The sequence below is a fragment of the Leptodactylus fuscus genome, chromosome 4 (assembly GCF_031893055.1).
Source record: "Leptodactylus fuscus isolate aLepFus1 chromosome 4, aLepFus1.hap2, whole genome shotgun sequence".
In the NCBI taxonomy this organism is placed as follows: Eukaryota; Metazoa; Chordata; class Amphibia; order Anura; family Leptodactylidae; genus Leptodactylus; species Leptodactylus fuscus.
The window spans coordinates 209,365,871-209,381,854 of NC_134268.1; the positions used below are offsets into that span (position 1 = coordinate 209,365,871).

General features: G+C 46.0%; 1 protein-coding gene across 1 annotated transcript in view; it reads right to left on the bottom strand.

Moving 5' to 3' along the window:
* FAM171A1 (family with sequence similarity 171 member A1) overlaps nucleotides 1-11,112 on the bottom strand; it is a 63,088-nt gene extending 51,976 nt beyond the window's left edge. The window contains exon 1 of the mRNA XM_075271710.1: nucleotides 10,846-11,112. Within this exon, the coding sequence (XP_075127811.1) occupies nucleotides 10,846-10,960 (115 nt within the window). The 5' untranslated portion in view covers nucleotides 10,961-11,112. The remainder of the gene's footprint in view (nucleotides 1-10,845) is intronic.
* Nucleotides 11,113-15,984: the final 4,872 nt, after the last annotated feature.

A 15,984-nucleotide genomic window follows, 5' to 3' on the forward strand; every position in this document is an offset into this window, starting at 1 on the left:
GCTCATATGGGAACATTCCAATGTACAAGAACTTCAAGAATGGAGGCCCATATGAAGGACAGGTCATTAAGGTTTATTGGTAAGGGGCCAAAGCTGAGGGAAATGGGCAGAATGAAGAGGTCCATAGCACTGCAGCAAGTGTGGCAGCCCGTCATTGTCCACACACTATGGACGACACTGTGTTACTAATGAATTGGACTAAGCTGCCAGACCAGACATAGCCACCCACATTGTGACACTTGTTGGTTCATTGAGGACCCTTCCTTCAGGCACATCACTTATTCGGCTTGGAGCTGCCCGTATCATCGTTACTAATAATATGGCTAATTTGTCGTCTAGCGCGGCCAGGTCTGTAGAACTGCACATTGGTCATATAAGGAAAAATATTTTTTTTCTCAACTCTTAAGAAAATATGGAAAAAAAACAAACAAATGGTAAAACCGCCAAAAATAGAAGCAAGTTCGAAGGTTATCACATAAAGCAACATGTAGACGTAATCAGTCAGACAGCTGATAACGGGGAAACACGTCTTAAAATAGAATAAGCAAAGAACACAATTCCCATGACAAGTTTTCACCCTACCCCATGTTAATGAAAAATATATCTAAGGGTCTATCGCATCATAAATTAGATCATATTTCTCTCTTAGATGACCTACAACATTATATTTTGTAATTGGAATCATTCAAATCAAAACATAGTGTGTCCTGATGAGACATTATCATTGTTATGGCTCCCCCTGGTGTTCTCTTGAGTCCCTCTCGCAACGTCCACCTATTGTGTTCAGTGTTAGTGGTCGCACATGCTCAGTACTTCAGGCCCTTAAATTCATGTAAGACTCTTCACATTTGAAGCGCCCATTTCCCACCAGCATATGAAGAATATAGAAGTTGTCTTTTACAGATCGGTTACATTTTCACCTGGGGAACTGCTCAATGAGAGGGGTACTAGTGATCCTTATGTTGTGGGGGGGGGGAGGCTCCTGCTGCAGCCAGTTGTCTTACATTTAGAGACAGAACAATGAGCAGGAGGAGCTGCAGCCATGGCTGATCTCCAAGCAGGGAATTTGTTAAACAGCGACTCCGAAGCTGGTAGACCTGGACCATGTACAGGTTACGAGGTTGGGCATTTGCTCTGCAGGGGAGATGCAGGGCATCAGTCACACCATGTTTTTGCTTTCCTGGCACATTTGTGACTAAAATAATTTCGTGTGAATGAAGCCTTAAAGTTGTCTGACATGAGGGTGTACCCCTTTAAATACCATAACTAGATGTCACACAAGTCCTGTTTCCTGCTTCACTGGTCAATGGGCTTTTCATTCATTCACCGTTCCGGCTTTCTACTGCAGACACAAAGGTTACGAGTACGACGACGCAACAATATAGATGTGAACAGAAGAATGGCATTGCAGAATATCTCCACTGATCTGAATTCCCCGAGCTGCTCCAAAGCAATTTCTCAACGTCGCGAGAAGCCTGCAGACAACACATTGCGGTAAGCAGATGAATGTCCGACACGACGGCATGTGGAACAATTACAGATTGTGAATATACAGGGGTAAGCCATAATTTCATTGTATAGATCACAGGATTTTATCAAAAATTTGTTTCGTCTAAACATTTTTTGTTTTTTTGCCTTGGTAATTTTTTTTCCCAGCATCCACATAAAAAAAAAACAAAAACACCCCCCCCCCAAAAAACTCCAACCCCCACCTCTAAATATTCCTATGTTCACAGTGGTCAGAGGGGAGAACATAAGCTTCTATTTCCTACTTTAGGCAGCTCAGCTTTACTGTGTAGACTAGGACAGAGTCAGCAGAGGCCAGGGGGCTTAAAGGGATATCCCTATCACACAAGTCCTGACAAGCACAACAGGTTCACATAAACTGCATGGAGGACATTATACTGAAACCCAACAGACCCCATTATAGTCTATAGGGTCAGCGAGTAACTGTTTTAGTGGACAAGCTCTCCATTGTTCGGGTCCCACAGCGGATCCAAATGACGGAGAGGCCGAAGCAAGTGTGAACCTACCTTAAGACATTTATTTGGTTCCTAAACATTTCAGGAGTCACATGACCAAAGAGTTTAAGGCCGGGGCCCCACGGGATGTAAACGCCGCGATTTGCCCACAGCGGAGACGCTGCGGAAAAAATCGCGGCGTTTTAGAGTGCAAGCAAAGTGGATGGGATTCATGAAAATCCCATGCCCACTTTGCGGAAAAAAAAACGCTGCGCGGACACGCTGCAATTTGCAAAGCCGTTGCGGCTTTGCAAATCGCGGCATGTCAATTATATCTACGGAAACGCCGGCGGATTTCCCATAGATATAATGGGAAGAGAAAGTCTGCAGAGGAAAACTCTGTGAACTTTCTCTTCAAAGCGCTGCGGAAAGAACCGCAATGCGATCACGCAGCGGTTCTTTCCAGTGGGGCCTTAGCCTAAAGGCGCTTTTTAGCCCCAAATAGATCTGTGAGGGTCTGACACCTGGACCACACATAGATCAACTGTTGCAGCAACCTCTTATTACTTGCCCGTCCACCATCAGCCTCCGGCACCCTGATGTTGCTGCTACAGATGATCTTTGCAAGGTCTGAGTGTTGCCCCCCATCCCTCCCTTTATCTTATACTGAGGTTCTATCCTCTGGATCAATTTAGGGCTGGAAAACCCCTTTAACTGATTCCTGGAATGGGCAACTTTCCTCCTCAGTCCCGCCATATTCTGTCTATTACTGAACAGAAAAAAAAAAACAGGGCAAGGTGATAGGCAAAACCATTGAAGTTACGTTACAATATCAGGCATAACCTTCCATGTAGTGATTTTGGAAAAAAGCGGTCATGTTTAGTTACTCCGGAACAAACCATTTATCCCACTATGATACATTAACAAACTGATGAATGGACAATAAGGCCCATATACACTTCTGTAAAAACTTCCCAAAAATATTAAAGGGGTTTTCCAAGTCTATAAATACGGAGCTCCACTTCCTTCTCTCAAGCAATGACATCATACCCATTGGTCACATGACCATGTTGCAACTCCAAGTTCCATTTCCATCCAAATGAATGGGGCTAAGCTACAATACCAAGCTATACCAATACTACTATTGGTAAGAAGTGAAGACGCCACAGCAATCAATAGCACAGTCCTAGACATCTCCTTTAAGAGAAAAAGTCATGGAACAGCTTTGGCGAACTGCTTTGTACCCTCAAGGTTAAAAAACAACACAGAGGACTTGATAAATTTTGCTGACGAAAAACCAATAACAAAATCAACCTTCCGGCTGACAGACTGGATTACCACCACCAAACACAATAGGTTGGGTAGAAGGAACCTCATCCCGGAAAACCGAAACCCAAAGAGGAAGCATCTTACAGATTGTGGCCGCAAAAGGATTTTTAAGTGACCTTGTAAAGGGTAAAAGTTTACTCCATGGGCAACAAAAACAAGGTGCACATTTTGCACAAAGGCACTTATAAAGAGTCATATCCTAAGGAGCCATGATTAGGATCAATGTTTGTTTGTCCATTGTCTAAACAGACCCGGCGTCGTACATCAGATTGTGGCAGAACCTGGTACTGCAGCTCGGTCCTGGTTACGTAAAACGGAATAGAGCACTGATCAAGCCACTGTACCTACGTCAACAATGAAAGCCTGTTCATTCTAGTTGGAGCTCCGGGGGTCCTAAAGGTAGGCCACCAAAATTTGATTCATGGAAGATTCCTGGTTAAGGCCATGTTCACATCTGCACCATGTCTTTCCACAGCAGAGTCCCACTTTTTCATTCAGTGAGGTCTGGGGAAAAAAAAATAAATAAAAAATAAGACTCTCAAAGGACCCCATTATAGTCATTTGGTTCCCTCGGGATCTGTTGTTGTCCATCAATAGACAGACCATTATCTGTTTTTTGGATCCTGCAACGGACAGAGACCTGGATGCAGATGGGAACGCTCCTTTACAAAACCTTTCAGGATACCCATCTCCAAAGTACGAATTGTGTAATGCTCGATTTCTCCTGTGGAGGTGCTGTAGGGAAATTAAACACTTGCCATCACATTTTTCTACTGATCACTTGGGGTCCTAATATCATAGGATCCTTCTAACCAAGAAAAAAAAAATGTTGTCCAAACTAGATGACCCATTTAAATTTCTAAGGGGCTGCTCTCCAAAGAGTGAGGAACCTCAGATGAGGTCACCAAGAACCTAATAGCTTCCTGTAATGACTGGTGACTTCCTGACCTCGGCATTATGCAATGAGATAAAGATAATGCAAGTTTTACATATGGAAACTAAAACTTGGCTAATCCCTATACGTAAGTGGATGACTGTCTCGTACTGGAATCAGAGCCCGCTGGCCACGTTTCTTTGAAATCCATACTGTAATTCAGTTCTCTTCCTGCAAAACACTCAGCACAATTTTCCACACAAGCGACAAGTGATGATTCACGTTATTTTATAGAAGATTTTGTCGACTCAGATAGCCGCTGGCACAACATCCCATTACGGAGTCGTCACATCACATCCACATGGAAGGACCTTCTGCAGAGTATCCACCATGGGCTACCCAAAACTCATCTCACCGGGAACAGGGCTGTATCATTAGAATACTAGGTGTCTTGAAGGCCACGTAGGTCTCAGTTGCATGGACAATCCCGAATCACTCAGCAAAGAATGTAGAAGTGTCTACGTAAGAAGGGCAAGACATTTGTTGGCACCAGCGCAATCCAAAAACATTCCTTACCGCGGGATGTTTTATAGCACGCTCGCTATAGTAACCACAGAGCGATTCACAGCTGTACGTCCTGAACACCAAGTACTAAAAGAAGCATCGAAAGCATTGCTGGCCGCTGCAGATATCGGTCCAAAACTTGGCCTGTCATGTTTGGAATTTTTGGTTGTTGTCGCGTAAGTAAAAAATAGTTAAAGGGATCCTATCATTAAAACACAATTTTTTGTGACTAACACGTAGGAATAGCCTTAAGAAAGACTATTCTTCTCCTACCTTTAGATGTCTTCTCCACGCCGCCGTTCGGTATAAATCCCAGTTTTCGTTGGTATGCAAATTAGTTCTCTCTCAGCACTGGGGGCGTCCCCAATGCTGCGAGAGAACTCTCCAGCGCCACCTCCATCTTCAGGAATGGGCTCTTCACGCGTCTTCTTCCAGCGCGGGCGGTCAAACTTCTAGGCTTCGGGCCTAGGGCAGAGCTGACTGCGCATGCCCACAGGCCACAAGAAAATGGTCACTTACTTACTGTGTAAGTGGCCATTTTTCTTGTGGCCTGTGGGCATGCGCAGTCGGCTTTGCCCAAGGCCTAGAAGCTTGACCGTCAGTGCTGGAAGAAGAGGCGTGAAGAGCCCATTCCTGAAGCAGAAGGAGGTGGCGCTGGAGAGTTCTCTCGCAGCATTGGGGACGCCCCCAATGTTGTTTGAGCACTGGGGCCTGCCCCCAGTGCTGCGAGAGAACTCATTTGCCTACTGGCAGAAACTGGGATTTCTACCAAACGGTGGCGCAGAGAAGACCTCTAAAGGTAGGAGAAGAATAGCCTTTCTTAAGGCTATTCCTACGTGTTAATCAAAAAAAAAAATTGTTTTAATAATAGGATCCCTTTAAATAGGTAAGAAATAGTTTGAGGAATAACAGATCTGCATCACATCAATGGGAGCCCAGTCCAGATCAAAGGCCATGGCCAAGTCAGTCATTTTTTTTTTGGTTCTGATGTCCAAAACACCAACCATGAATGACAAAATCTTTCCAAAAATGGTGCCCAAAACGCCTAATCTATGACCAGCCTAGAACCATCTTCTGTCAAACCCTGAATATGTTTATATCCTCAGGTCAAGGATACAGAAGGTTTCCATTCACCGACCACATGGACCTTTTAAAAATCTTACGAGAAGACAGTTGGTGCGGATTAACTTATCTGCGTTAGTTTATATAAGAATTCAGAGATGGCCGAAACACTGAATCCAGGCCAATTCTCCGCACTATTCACCAGATATTGGCAGAAAAGTCTCATGTTAAATTGATGGGTATTGTCTCCATGTATAATTACCGTCCACATTGATTCGGAGAGCTCAGATTTACTGGGCCAGTCAACGTGAATCCGACCACTGAGCACTTTATCCAAGAACCAACCATAGAAATTTGCTCGCCTTTTGTTGGCAGATGACGGCAGCCATTCATCTCAGTGCTATAATCACACCCATCATGTACAGCACAAAGAGGAACATAGCCTTGGAGCCTGAAGTTCTCATGTACAAGTGTAATCCTCTATCCAAGTAGATCGGATCAGTATACAGCTCTCCGAGCAGAACGTCTTCAAGATCATCAAAGACTGGACACCTCCAACTCCACCAACAGGTTGTAGTGACAACATACCTCGTCTCTGCTCATTGACTTAGAAGGACAACTACTATTGTCAAAAGTAGGGTGAGACAACGCTCTTTGGTTGTATGTTCAGAGTCTATGTGTAGCCCAAGCAAAAATTCTAGACCAGAAATGCGCCATTTTAGGACAAGACCAACAGCTATAGAACTTGTCTCCCAGATGGATGCAGAAGGTCAGGAGCTGGGTACATCATGAGAAGTTGTGATCGGTCGGGGTCCAGGTGTTGAGACCTCCATTGAAGGTTACAACAAAGGAACGGAAGTGCTGGCACCTCTCGTCTTAATCTGGGACCCTATGGATTCTGGTTATAGCCTTGACAAATAGGTCTTATTCATACGAGCATGTCCTAGGAGGTTGGTCACCAACTTGGGTGAAAAACCTTTGTATTGGGAAGGTGGTGTCCTAGATGGACATTCCCTTCGTAATACATAGAAGGGGCACATGATCAGTTGACGATTCTTGGTCATATCTTGGTCATAGGACTACATCACCCCCAGCTCAGTAATGACTACATGGAAATATGGTGATACATTGGTGATGTACACTGAATGGCGATCTTATTAGAGTCACCCATCTAGTTACACATTGGACCTCCTTGGCCCGCTTAGTCTTAGGCTGAGTTCACAGAGTTTTTTGGTCAGGATTTTGAGGCCGAATTCGCCTCAAAAGCCTGACCAAAAAGATGACTTCCATTGAAATCAATGGGAGCCGGTCGGGTCTTTTTTCCGGGACACGCTCATTCTTCAGGCCGATTCGCCTCGTGATTCGTCCTGAAGACACTCCCTCCTCTGGACTAGGCCCATTCATTGGGCCTAACCCGGAGCGGAGTTCGTGACTGGTTGCCGATGCAGTGCACCGGCATTCGGTCACCGCTATCCGTTTTTTGGTCTGGAACCTGAGGCGGCCTCCGCCTCAGGTTCTGGACCAACAAACCCCATGTGAACCCGGCCTAACATCAATGACCAGGCCTCATTTTACGTGACTCAGATCGCCGGATTTTCTCATCTAATGTGAATTCACACCGAAACCCATCTATTGAAAACTTGTAACTGGATTTTACGTTGCGTTCAGGGGTCATGTGCTCTACTGGGAAGGGGCAGGGTCTCTAATAAAGTGGCCATTCAATAGATTCTATTCACATACACACAAAACTACATTATTTTTCATTTTAGGATTTTTAAAAAAAACGAAATGAAATATTTAAAAAAAAAAAAAAAAAAATGTAATCAATGAACATAGGGGAAAACTTAAAATCCATACGTAAAAAATCCAGCCAAAGAGACAATCACAGCGAGGCAGACAAGGCCACGAGCAGGAACTGACGACCGCCGCCAAATGCGTATCCCATCTGCACTCTATAGATCCTCGCCCTCTACATCATCCTAAAAGCCCCTCTCCTGTCTGAGGTAACGGAATTAACCTCTCATAACCCGACATGAATCTCGCGGCTTCAATCAGGCCCTGACGGATACGATAACCGGCAGTCAGTACATCTATATCTCAATGTATGGGGGGGCGGCGGTAATGCAGCTTTAAAATTCTAATGGATCTGTAAGGTTCTAGAAGATTCTATATAATGAGATCATAAAATCATGACAATACTCAGGAGAGGGCTGGAGCTAGGCCAGATTCATGGAGAGCTTAAATGGAAAAAATAAAGGGGGCAAGTCTGAGAAAATTAAGCGATCGGGGCTAAGGGTTACAGGAAGGACAACGCATGGCGGCAAGAGAGGAAATGGGGCGAGAGGTGAGGAAAAAAAAAGCTTCATGGCCACCTTAGGGAATCACAAGACACACTAGAGATGGGGCGGGGAGATGTACAGAGGTGGTGCAAAAGAAAAAGTTGGTTGCAAAGAGCAACTATATCCTTTACATCAGTGTTTGTGATAAGTGGCATGAAAGAGTAAGGTGGTGCCAGCATCTTAAAGGGAGTGTCACCAGACCAAGGCCCTCTTTAAAAGGAGTGTGTCAACAGAACCAGCCCTGCAGATAGATAGGTTAGTGTCACCAGAACCAGCATATCACCCCAGCCCTACAGATAGATAGGTTAGTGTCACCAGACCCAGCATATCACCCCAGCCCTGCAGATAGATAGGTTACTGTCACCAGACCCAGCATATCACCCCAGTCCTGCAGATAGATAGGTTAGTGTCACCAGACCCAGCATATCACCCCAGCCCTGCAGATAGATAGGTTACTGTCACCAGACCCAGCATATCACCCCAGTCCTGCAGATAGATAGGTTAGTGTCACCAGATCCCAGCATATCACCCCAGCCCTGCAGATAGATAGGTTAGTGTCACCTGAATCCTGTGGTGTTTTCTCCTTGTGAATCGCAGCCCCTGTTACAAAGCTATCGCTGTTTTTGTCCATATACAAATGAGCTCTTGGCAATGGCGGCGTCCTCGATGCTCCACATAGGTCATTTGCATACTAAGAAAATGGCAATAACTCAGCAATGGAGGCAGCGATTCGCAAGGGGACAACACTGTATGATTCAGGTGACCCTAACCTATCTATCTGCGGGGCTGGGGCGATAGGCTGGTTTGGATAACACACTCCCTTTAAAGAGGACCTGTCATCTCTACCATAGTTGCCAACTCTTCCGAATTTGCCAGGACTACCCTGTATTTTTTAGGAAACAATATCTGCATTATCCTAATCTGAAAAGGGGGCAAGATGCAAAAGCAGCCGTCTGAATGTGAGCAGTCCCATTAGGTTTAGAGGGCTGTCTGGGGTTAGGAACAAGTTTTGGGATTTTTCTTCTGAATTTTTAGCAAATTTTTGGAAATTATAAACATTTTTGGAGCCCCTTTTCATAGAAGTCTATGTTCCGTTCCTCTGTTATTGCTCCTGGAAATATAGGACTATATCGACAACTGATATTGATAATTGCCCTTCTTAAAGGGGTGTGTCCCTGCACGGTATGGGAAGGGGAGTTCTGATTGGACGAAGTGTAGACTATGCTGGACGCACCCCCAACTGGTAAGAACCAGCTGTCAAATTATTCAGAGGAACAACAGAGGAACACAGAGTTACAGGAAAAGATGCTGCAGAATTGTTATTTACAGGGGAATACAAGTAATTTCTATAGAGCAGATATATAGGCAGAGGCGACAAGATCTACCCTATACAACTGCCCGTATAGGACCATAAATTATCCAAATACAGAGTATATGTAATAACCAGAATACAGAAGCCTGGACACACACACATATATATATATATATATATATATATACACACACACACACACACACAGTATATAGAAGCACACGTATACATATATACACCAAAACAACCCCATAATCTGAAACACAACATGACAGCCCCTTCGCCACCGCTCTGAAATCAAGTTGTAGCCCCCCTCCCCTTTGTTGATAGAGAAGCCGAGGCGGCGGGGGTCCGAGGGTGAGGGATCAGAGGGGGGGCATTTCGAAAAACTGTTTTCATTTTACGACTTATAAGTGGGAGAAAAGCAGCGCAGTGGGCTCAGATTTCCATCTGTCCCAGCAGCACAAACAGAATGAAAAGCGCCAAAGTTTCCTGACCAAATGACATTAGAACAATGGAAGGAAACGGCATCTAGGAGAGAAAGCCCCTCTCCGCCTCCGAATGGGAATAATCCAAAAGGAAGATGGGAGAGTTACACAATATTTACAAGAAGGATAACAGAGGATCAGACCTGCTAGATTGTAAGACCCTGCGGATACGGTCAGAGAAAGGGTTAAACACAAGGGGAGAAGAGAGCCCTGATATTCTGGTGATTGGGTCAATGCAAAACAAATGAGATAGATAGGAGATAGATAGATAGATAGATAGATAGATAGATAGATGATAGGAGGACACAGATATACTGATAAACAGATATATTGATAGATGGATACAAATAGGATACATACCTAGATAGATAGATAGATAGATAGATAGGACAGGAGGATAACTAGAGATACTGATAGACATAAGATAGATAAACATATAGGTGGATATTATATAAGGCGCACATTGTATCAAGCAGACACATTTGTTATTTCAAGACCCCCCTCCCTCCCCAATATCCAGCATAGTAAAGGTTAAAGAGACAGACGTCAAGGGTACAGCCCAGCAGCCTGGCACGGTAAGGGTCAATCCCAAGGATGATGATGATGTTGTGACTGCTCAGCAAGGGAAGGGTTAAACAAAGAGGGACTGAAAGAGACCAGGAAGGGGTTAAAGACACAGGTGACACCATACACATGTATCAGGGGCAGCTCTGCTGCTGGTTGTCTATGGAGGGCATATAACCCCTGCCATGCCGGTGTAGTGGTTAGGAGGAGGATGGGGGTCGTAGTCAGGAGGATTGGGGTCGTAGTGAGAAGGATGATGGGGGTTGTACTGAGGATGAGGATGATGGGGGTCGTAGTCAGGAGCAGGATGGGGGTCGTACTGAGGATGAGGATGGGGGTGGTAGTCACCGACCTTGAGCTGCCGCCGCCGCCGCCGCATTCTGCTGGTGCAGGCTCTTGGTGGCCGCTCTCCGCACGTTGCAGCCCAGCAGCAGACAGAGGAGTAGCGCCGCCGCCGAGCCGGTCATGTCCTCTCCGGTAGCCCGTGCTGTTCCTGGCAGGATCCCGGCGGGAGAGAAGCGCACAAGAGCATGAAACCACAGCCTGCACCCGGGAGGGGTGAACACAAAGCCGCAGCCGCATCAGGCACAAGCCTCCATGTTGCTGCCCTCTCCTCAGTGTGTATTGTGCTCTCACATCTCTCTCCTCCTCCCCAACAATCGCTAATGTTCCACCAGCAGCAGCTTTAACCCTTCAGCAGCCTGACAATGGCGGGAGCTCGGGCGACCCCTGCCGGCGCCGCCGCTAACTGCAGCCGCCATCTACCTCATCCTCTTCTCGGGGCTAAGTAGTCATCTTGTAGAATGGGGATCGGTTTCCTTGGAGAAGATTGAGATCTATTATTACTATCAGTACAAGGTTCTCAGCCCCGTCTGCAGCGTCTGCGCCTCCGCAACGTTATCACATGGACTGTGAGCTGCAGCGACCTCTGCTGGCCCTGCTGCTAACTGCACCCTCACCATCTGCTGCAGGTATATAGAGGGATTGCAGGGTCATATACAAAGGCATCAGCAAAACTTACACTACTAATGCACAAAGGCAAACACGTGGAAGACTGACACAGGTGCAAAATGTGCAGAACACATATGGGGGAACCATAAACCAGGCCCAAAACCAGCCCTTTTGTTCTGCCCATTCCCACCCATGTCCCTTTGTGGCCCCACAATGTATGGCTCCTTTTTAGTGGCTTCAACATTGTATTATAACCCTTGTGGCCCCCACAATGTATAATGTCCCCCTAATTGTGGCATCTACAGTACAATGGCTTCCTCATTGTGGCCCCCACATTATAACGTTCCCCTCATTGTGGCCCCCACATTATAATGTCCCCCTCATTGTGGCCCCCACATTATAACGTTCCCCTCATTGTGGCCCCCACATTGTAACGTCCTCCTCATTGTGGCCCCCACATTATAATGTCCCCCTCATTGTGGCCCCCACATTATAATGTCCTCCTCATTGTGGCCCCCACATTATAACGTCCTCCTCATTGTGGCCCCCACATTATAATGTCCCCCTCATTGTGGCCCCCACATTATAATGGCCCCCACATTATAACGTCCCCCTCATTGTGGCCCCCACATTATAACATCCCCCTCATTGTGGCCCCCACATTATAATGTCCTCCTCATTGTGGCCCCCACATTATAACGTCCCCCTCATTGTGGCCCCCACATTATAACGTCCCCCTCATTGTGGCCCCCACATTATAATGTCCCCCTCATTGTGGCCCCCACAATATAACGTCCCCCTCATTGTGGCCCCCACATTATAACATCCTCTTCATTGTGGCCCCCACATTATAACATCCTCTTCATTGTGGCCCCCACATTATAACATCCTCTTCATTGTGGCCCCCACATTATAATGTCCTCCTCATTCTGGCCCCCACATTATAATGTCCTCATTGTGGCCCCCACATTATAACGTCTCCCTCATTGTGGCCCCCACATTTTAATGTCCCCCTCATTGTGGCCCCCACATTATAACATACTCTTCATTGTGGCCCCCACATTATAACATCCTCCTCATTGTGGCCCCCACATTATAACGTCCCCCTCATTGTGGCCCCTACATTATAACGTCCCCCTCATTGTGGCCCCCACATTATAACGTCCCCCTCATTGTGGCCCCCACATTATAATGTCCTCCTCATTATGGCCCCCACAATATAACGTCCCCCTCATTGTGGCCCCCACATTATAACGTCACCCTCATTGTGGCCCCCACATTATAACGTCCCCCTCATTGTGGCCCCCACATTATAATGTCCCCCTCATTGTGGCCCACACATTGTAATGTCCTCCTCATTGTGGCCCCCACATTATAATGTCCTCCTCATTCTGTCCCCCACATTATAATATCCTCCTCATTCTGGCCCCCACATTATAACGTCCCCGTCATTGTGTTCCCCACATTATAACATCCTCTTCATTGTGGCCCCCACATTATAATGTCCTCCTCATTCTGGCCCCCACATTATAATGTCCTCCTCATTCTGGCCCCCACATTATAACGTCTCCCTCATTGTGGCCCCCACATTATAATGTCCCCCTCATTGTGGCCCCCACATTATAACATCCTCTTCATTGTGGACCCCACATTATAACGTCCCCCTCATTGTGTTCCCCACATTATAATGTCTCCCTCATTGTGGCCCCCACATTATAACGTCCTCCTCATTGTGGCCCCCACATTATAACGTCCTCCTCATTGTGGCCCCCACATTATAACGTCCTCCTCATTGTGGTCCCCACATTATAACGTCCTCCTCATTGTGGCCCCTACATTATAACGTCCCCCTCATTGTGGCCCCCACATTATAATGTCCTCCTCATTCTGGCCCCCACATTATAACGTCTCCCTCATTGTGGCCCCCACATTATAATGTCCCCCTCATTGTGGCCCCCACATTATAACATCCTCTTCATTGTGGCCCCCACATTATAACGTCCCCCTCATTGTGTTCCCCACATTATAATGTCTCCCTCATTGTGGCCCCCACATTATAACGTCCTCCTCATTGTGGCCCCCACATTATAACGTCCTCCTCATTGTGGCCCCCACATTGTAACGTCCTCCTCATTGTGGCCCCCACATTATAATGTCCTCCTCATTCTGGCCCCATTGTGGCTGCAAAATTCAGCTGAGCCCCGATTATACTTCAACATGCCACATAACATGAGTTCATTGGTCATTGGTTTGCAGTTTAGTCCCATTGTAGTGAATAGGATTGAAGAATCCGCCAGCACTGCAGTCTCTTCCCTAAGCTGATGGCTTCAATATATACCTGATATCCTAAACACAGCCAGTATACAATGTCTAGCACTGTGCTTGATATTCAGTGAAGAGACTGCAGCGCTCACCAGAATACATCTGATCTGTGGAGTCCTGGATGTCCGACCCCCACCGATCACATATTATTGACCTATGCTAAGAAAAGGTTATCAATATATCCCAGTCCCAGAAAACCCCTTTAATAAAGTGGCTGCAGCCTTGTCAAACAGCTGTTCCTAAAGAAAAATCATCAAGATTAAATTCCCACAAAACCCCTTTATAATTTTTGTAGCTCATCTCTGCACCCATTCTTTTTTATCTTTTCTGGTGGTGTGGTCTCCACAACTGGATGCAGTATTCCAACAGGATCACAATCTGTGTCTTCCTACTGGTTATACCTCTAGTTATACAGCACAGCATCTTACTGGTTATACCTCTTGCTATACAGCTGAGCATCCTACTGGTTATATCTCTAGCTATACAGCCGAGCATCCTACTGGTTATAACTCTAGTTATACAGCCGAGCATCCTACTGGTTATACCTCTAGTTATACAGCCAAGCATCCTACTGGTTATACCACTAGCTGTACAGCCCAGTATCCTACTGGTTATAACTCTAGTTATACAGCCGAGCATCCTACTGGTTATAACTCTAGTTATACAGCCGAGCATCCTACTGGTTATACCTCTAGTTATACAGCCGAGCATCCTACTGGTTATACCACTAGCTGTACAGCCCAGTATCCTACTGGTTATAACTCTAGTTATACAGCCGAGCATCCTACTGGTTATACCACTAGCTATACAGCCGAGCATCCTACTGGTTATACCACTAGCTATACAGTCCAGAATCCTACTGGTTATACCTCTAGTTATACAGCCGAGCATCCTACTGGTTATACCTCTAGCTATACAGCCGAGCATCTTACTGGTTATACCTCTAGTTATACAGCCGAGCATGCTACTGGTTATACCTATTGCTATACAGCCGAGTATCCTACTGGTTATACCTATAGCTATACAGCTGAGTATCCTACTGGTTATACCTCTAGTTATACAGCCAAGCATCTGACTGGTTATACCTCTAGTTATACAACCGAGCATACTACTGCTATGGAGTCCAACATCTAAGATGGGCCATTCTACTGAGACTATTAGTGATAATTAGAGATGAGCGAACACTATTCGAAATAGTCGTTTCGAATAGCACGCTCCCATAGAAATGAATGGACGTAGCCGGCACACGAGGGGTTAAGCGGCCGGCTGCCAGCAAAGTCTGCGTGCCGGCCGCTTCCATTCATTTCTAGGAGAGCGTGCTATTCGAAATGGCTGTTTTGAATTGTGTCCGCTCATCTCTAGTGATAATTATGGATGATAGAAGGGGATGTGGGAACGGAACGTACCTGAATTACTTTGCTGTGACATTATAATTACTTTCTATATGTGGTGTGATATCATAGTGGACACAGTGATCTTGTGTGTGTGCATTATCCCTGCATACAAGGCCGGCTCCAGGTTTGTGTGGGTCCTTGGCCAACATAGCCTCTGTAGGTATCTTTGTCTCGCAACTGCATAAGCTGCTGCAGCATAAACCGCCTGGGTGAGTTTTTCTGTTGTTGCTGCTGCAGCAGACCTATGGGATTGGTTAAAGTTCTTCCATAACTTTCATGGATGTAAAGGTTGAAAACGTAAGTGAGATCTGCAGCTATAATCTGAATTAATGGAAGCGCTCACTGAAGAAACTGAGTGCTGTGGACCCTGGTCAGGGCGGTTTTAACCATTGGGCCAACGATGCACTTGCCCCTTGGTCCTATGGCTGCGGAGGCCCCGTTGGGACAGTGGAACAGTCCTGTTTATGCTGTCCCGCCGTTCCTGGCTGCCCCAGTTGCATACAATAATGAATCAGGGAGCCGTCCCCTCCTTACTTCACCAGTCACCTCCTCTTCCTCGGGAGCTGCAGGTGGGATGTGATGACATCACTTTCATCGCGCCTGCAGCTCCCTGTAGGCTCCGGACCCCAGACAGCAGGGGAGAGAGGAGAGGTGAGTAATAGTGTTTTTTTGTTTCTTTTTGTGTGACAGGGACATTAGACTGTGAGGACAACTAAAGGAATATGAAGAAGACCTTGAGTTAATTTTTAAGATGAGAATCTCCTCATGATAGTCCTTACAGATCCAGAGTGATTCGCTGCTGAAAACAATGTTCAGATTTGAGA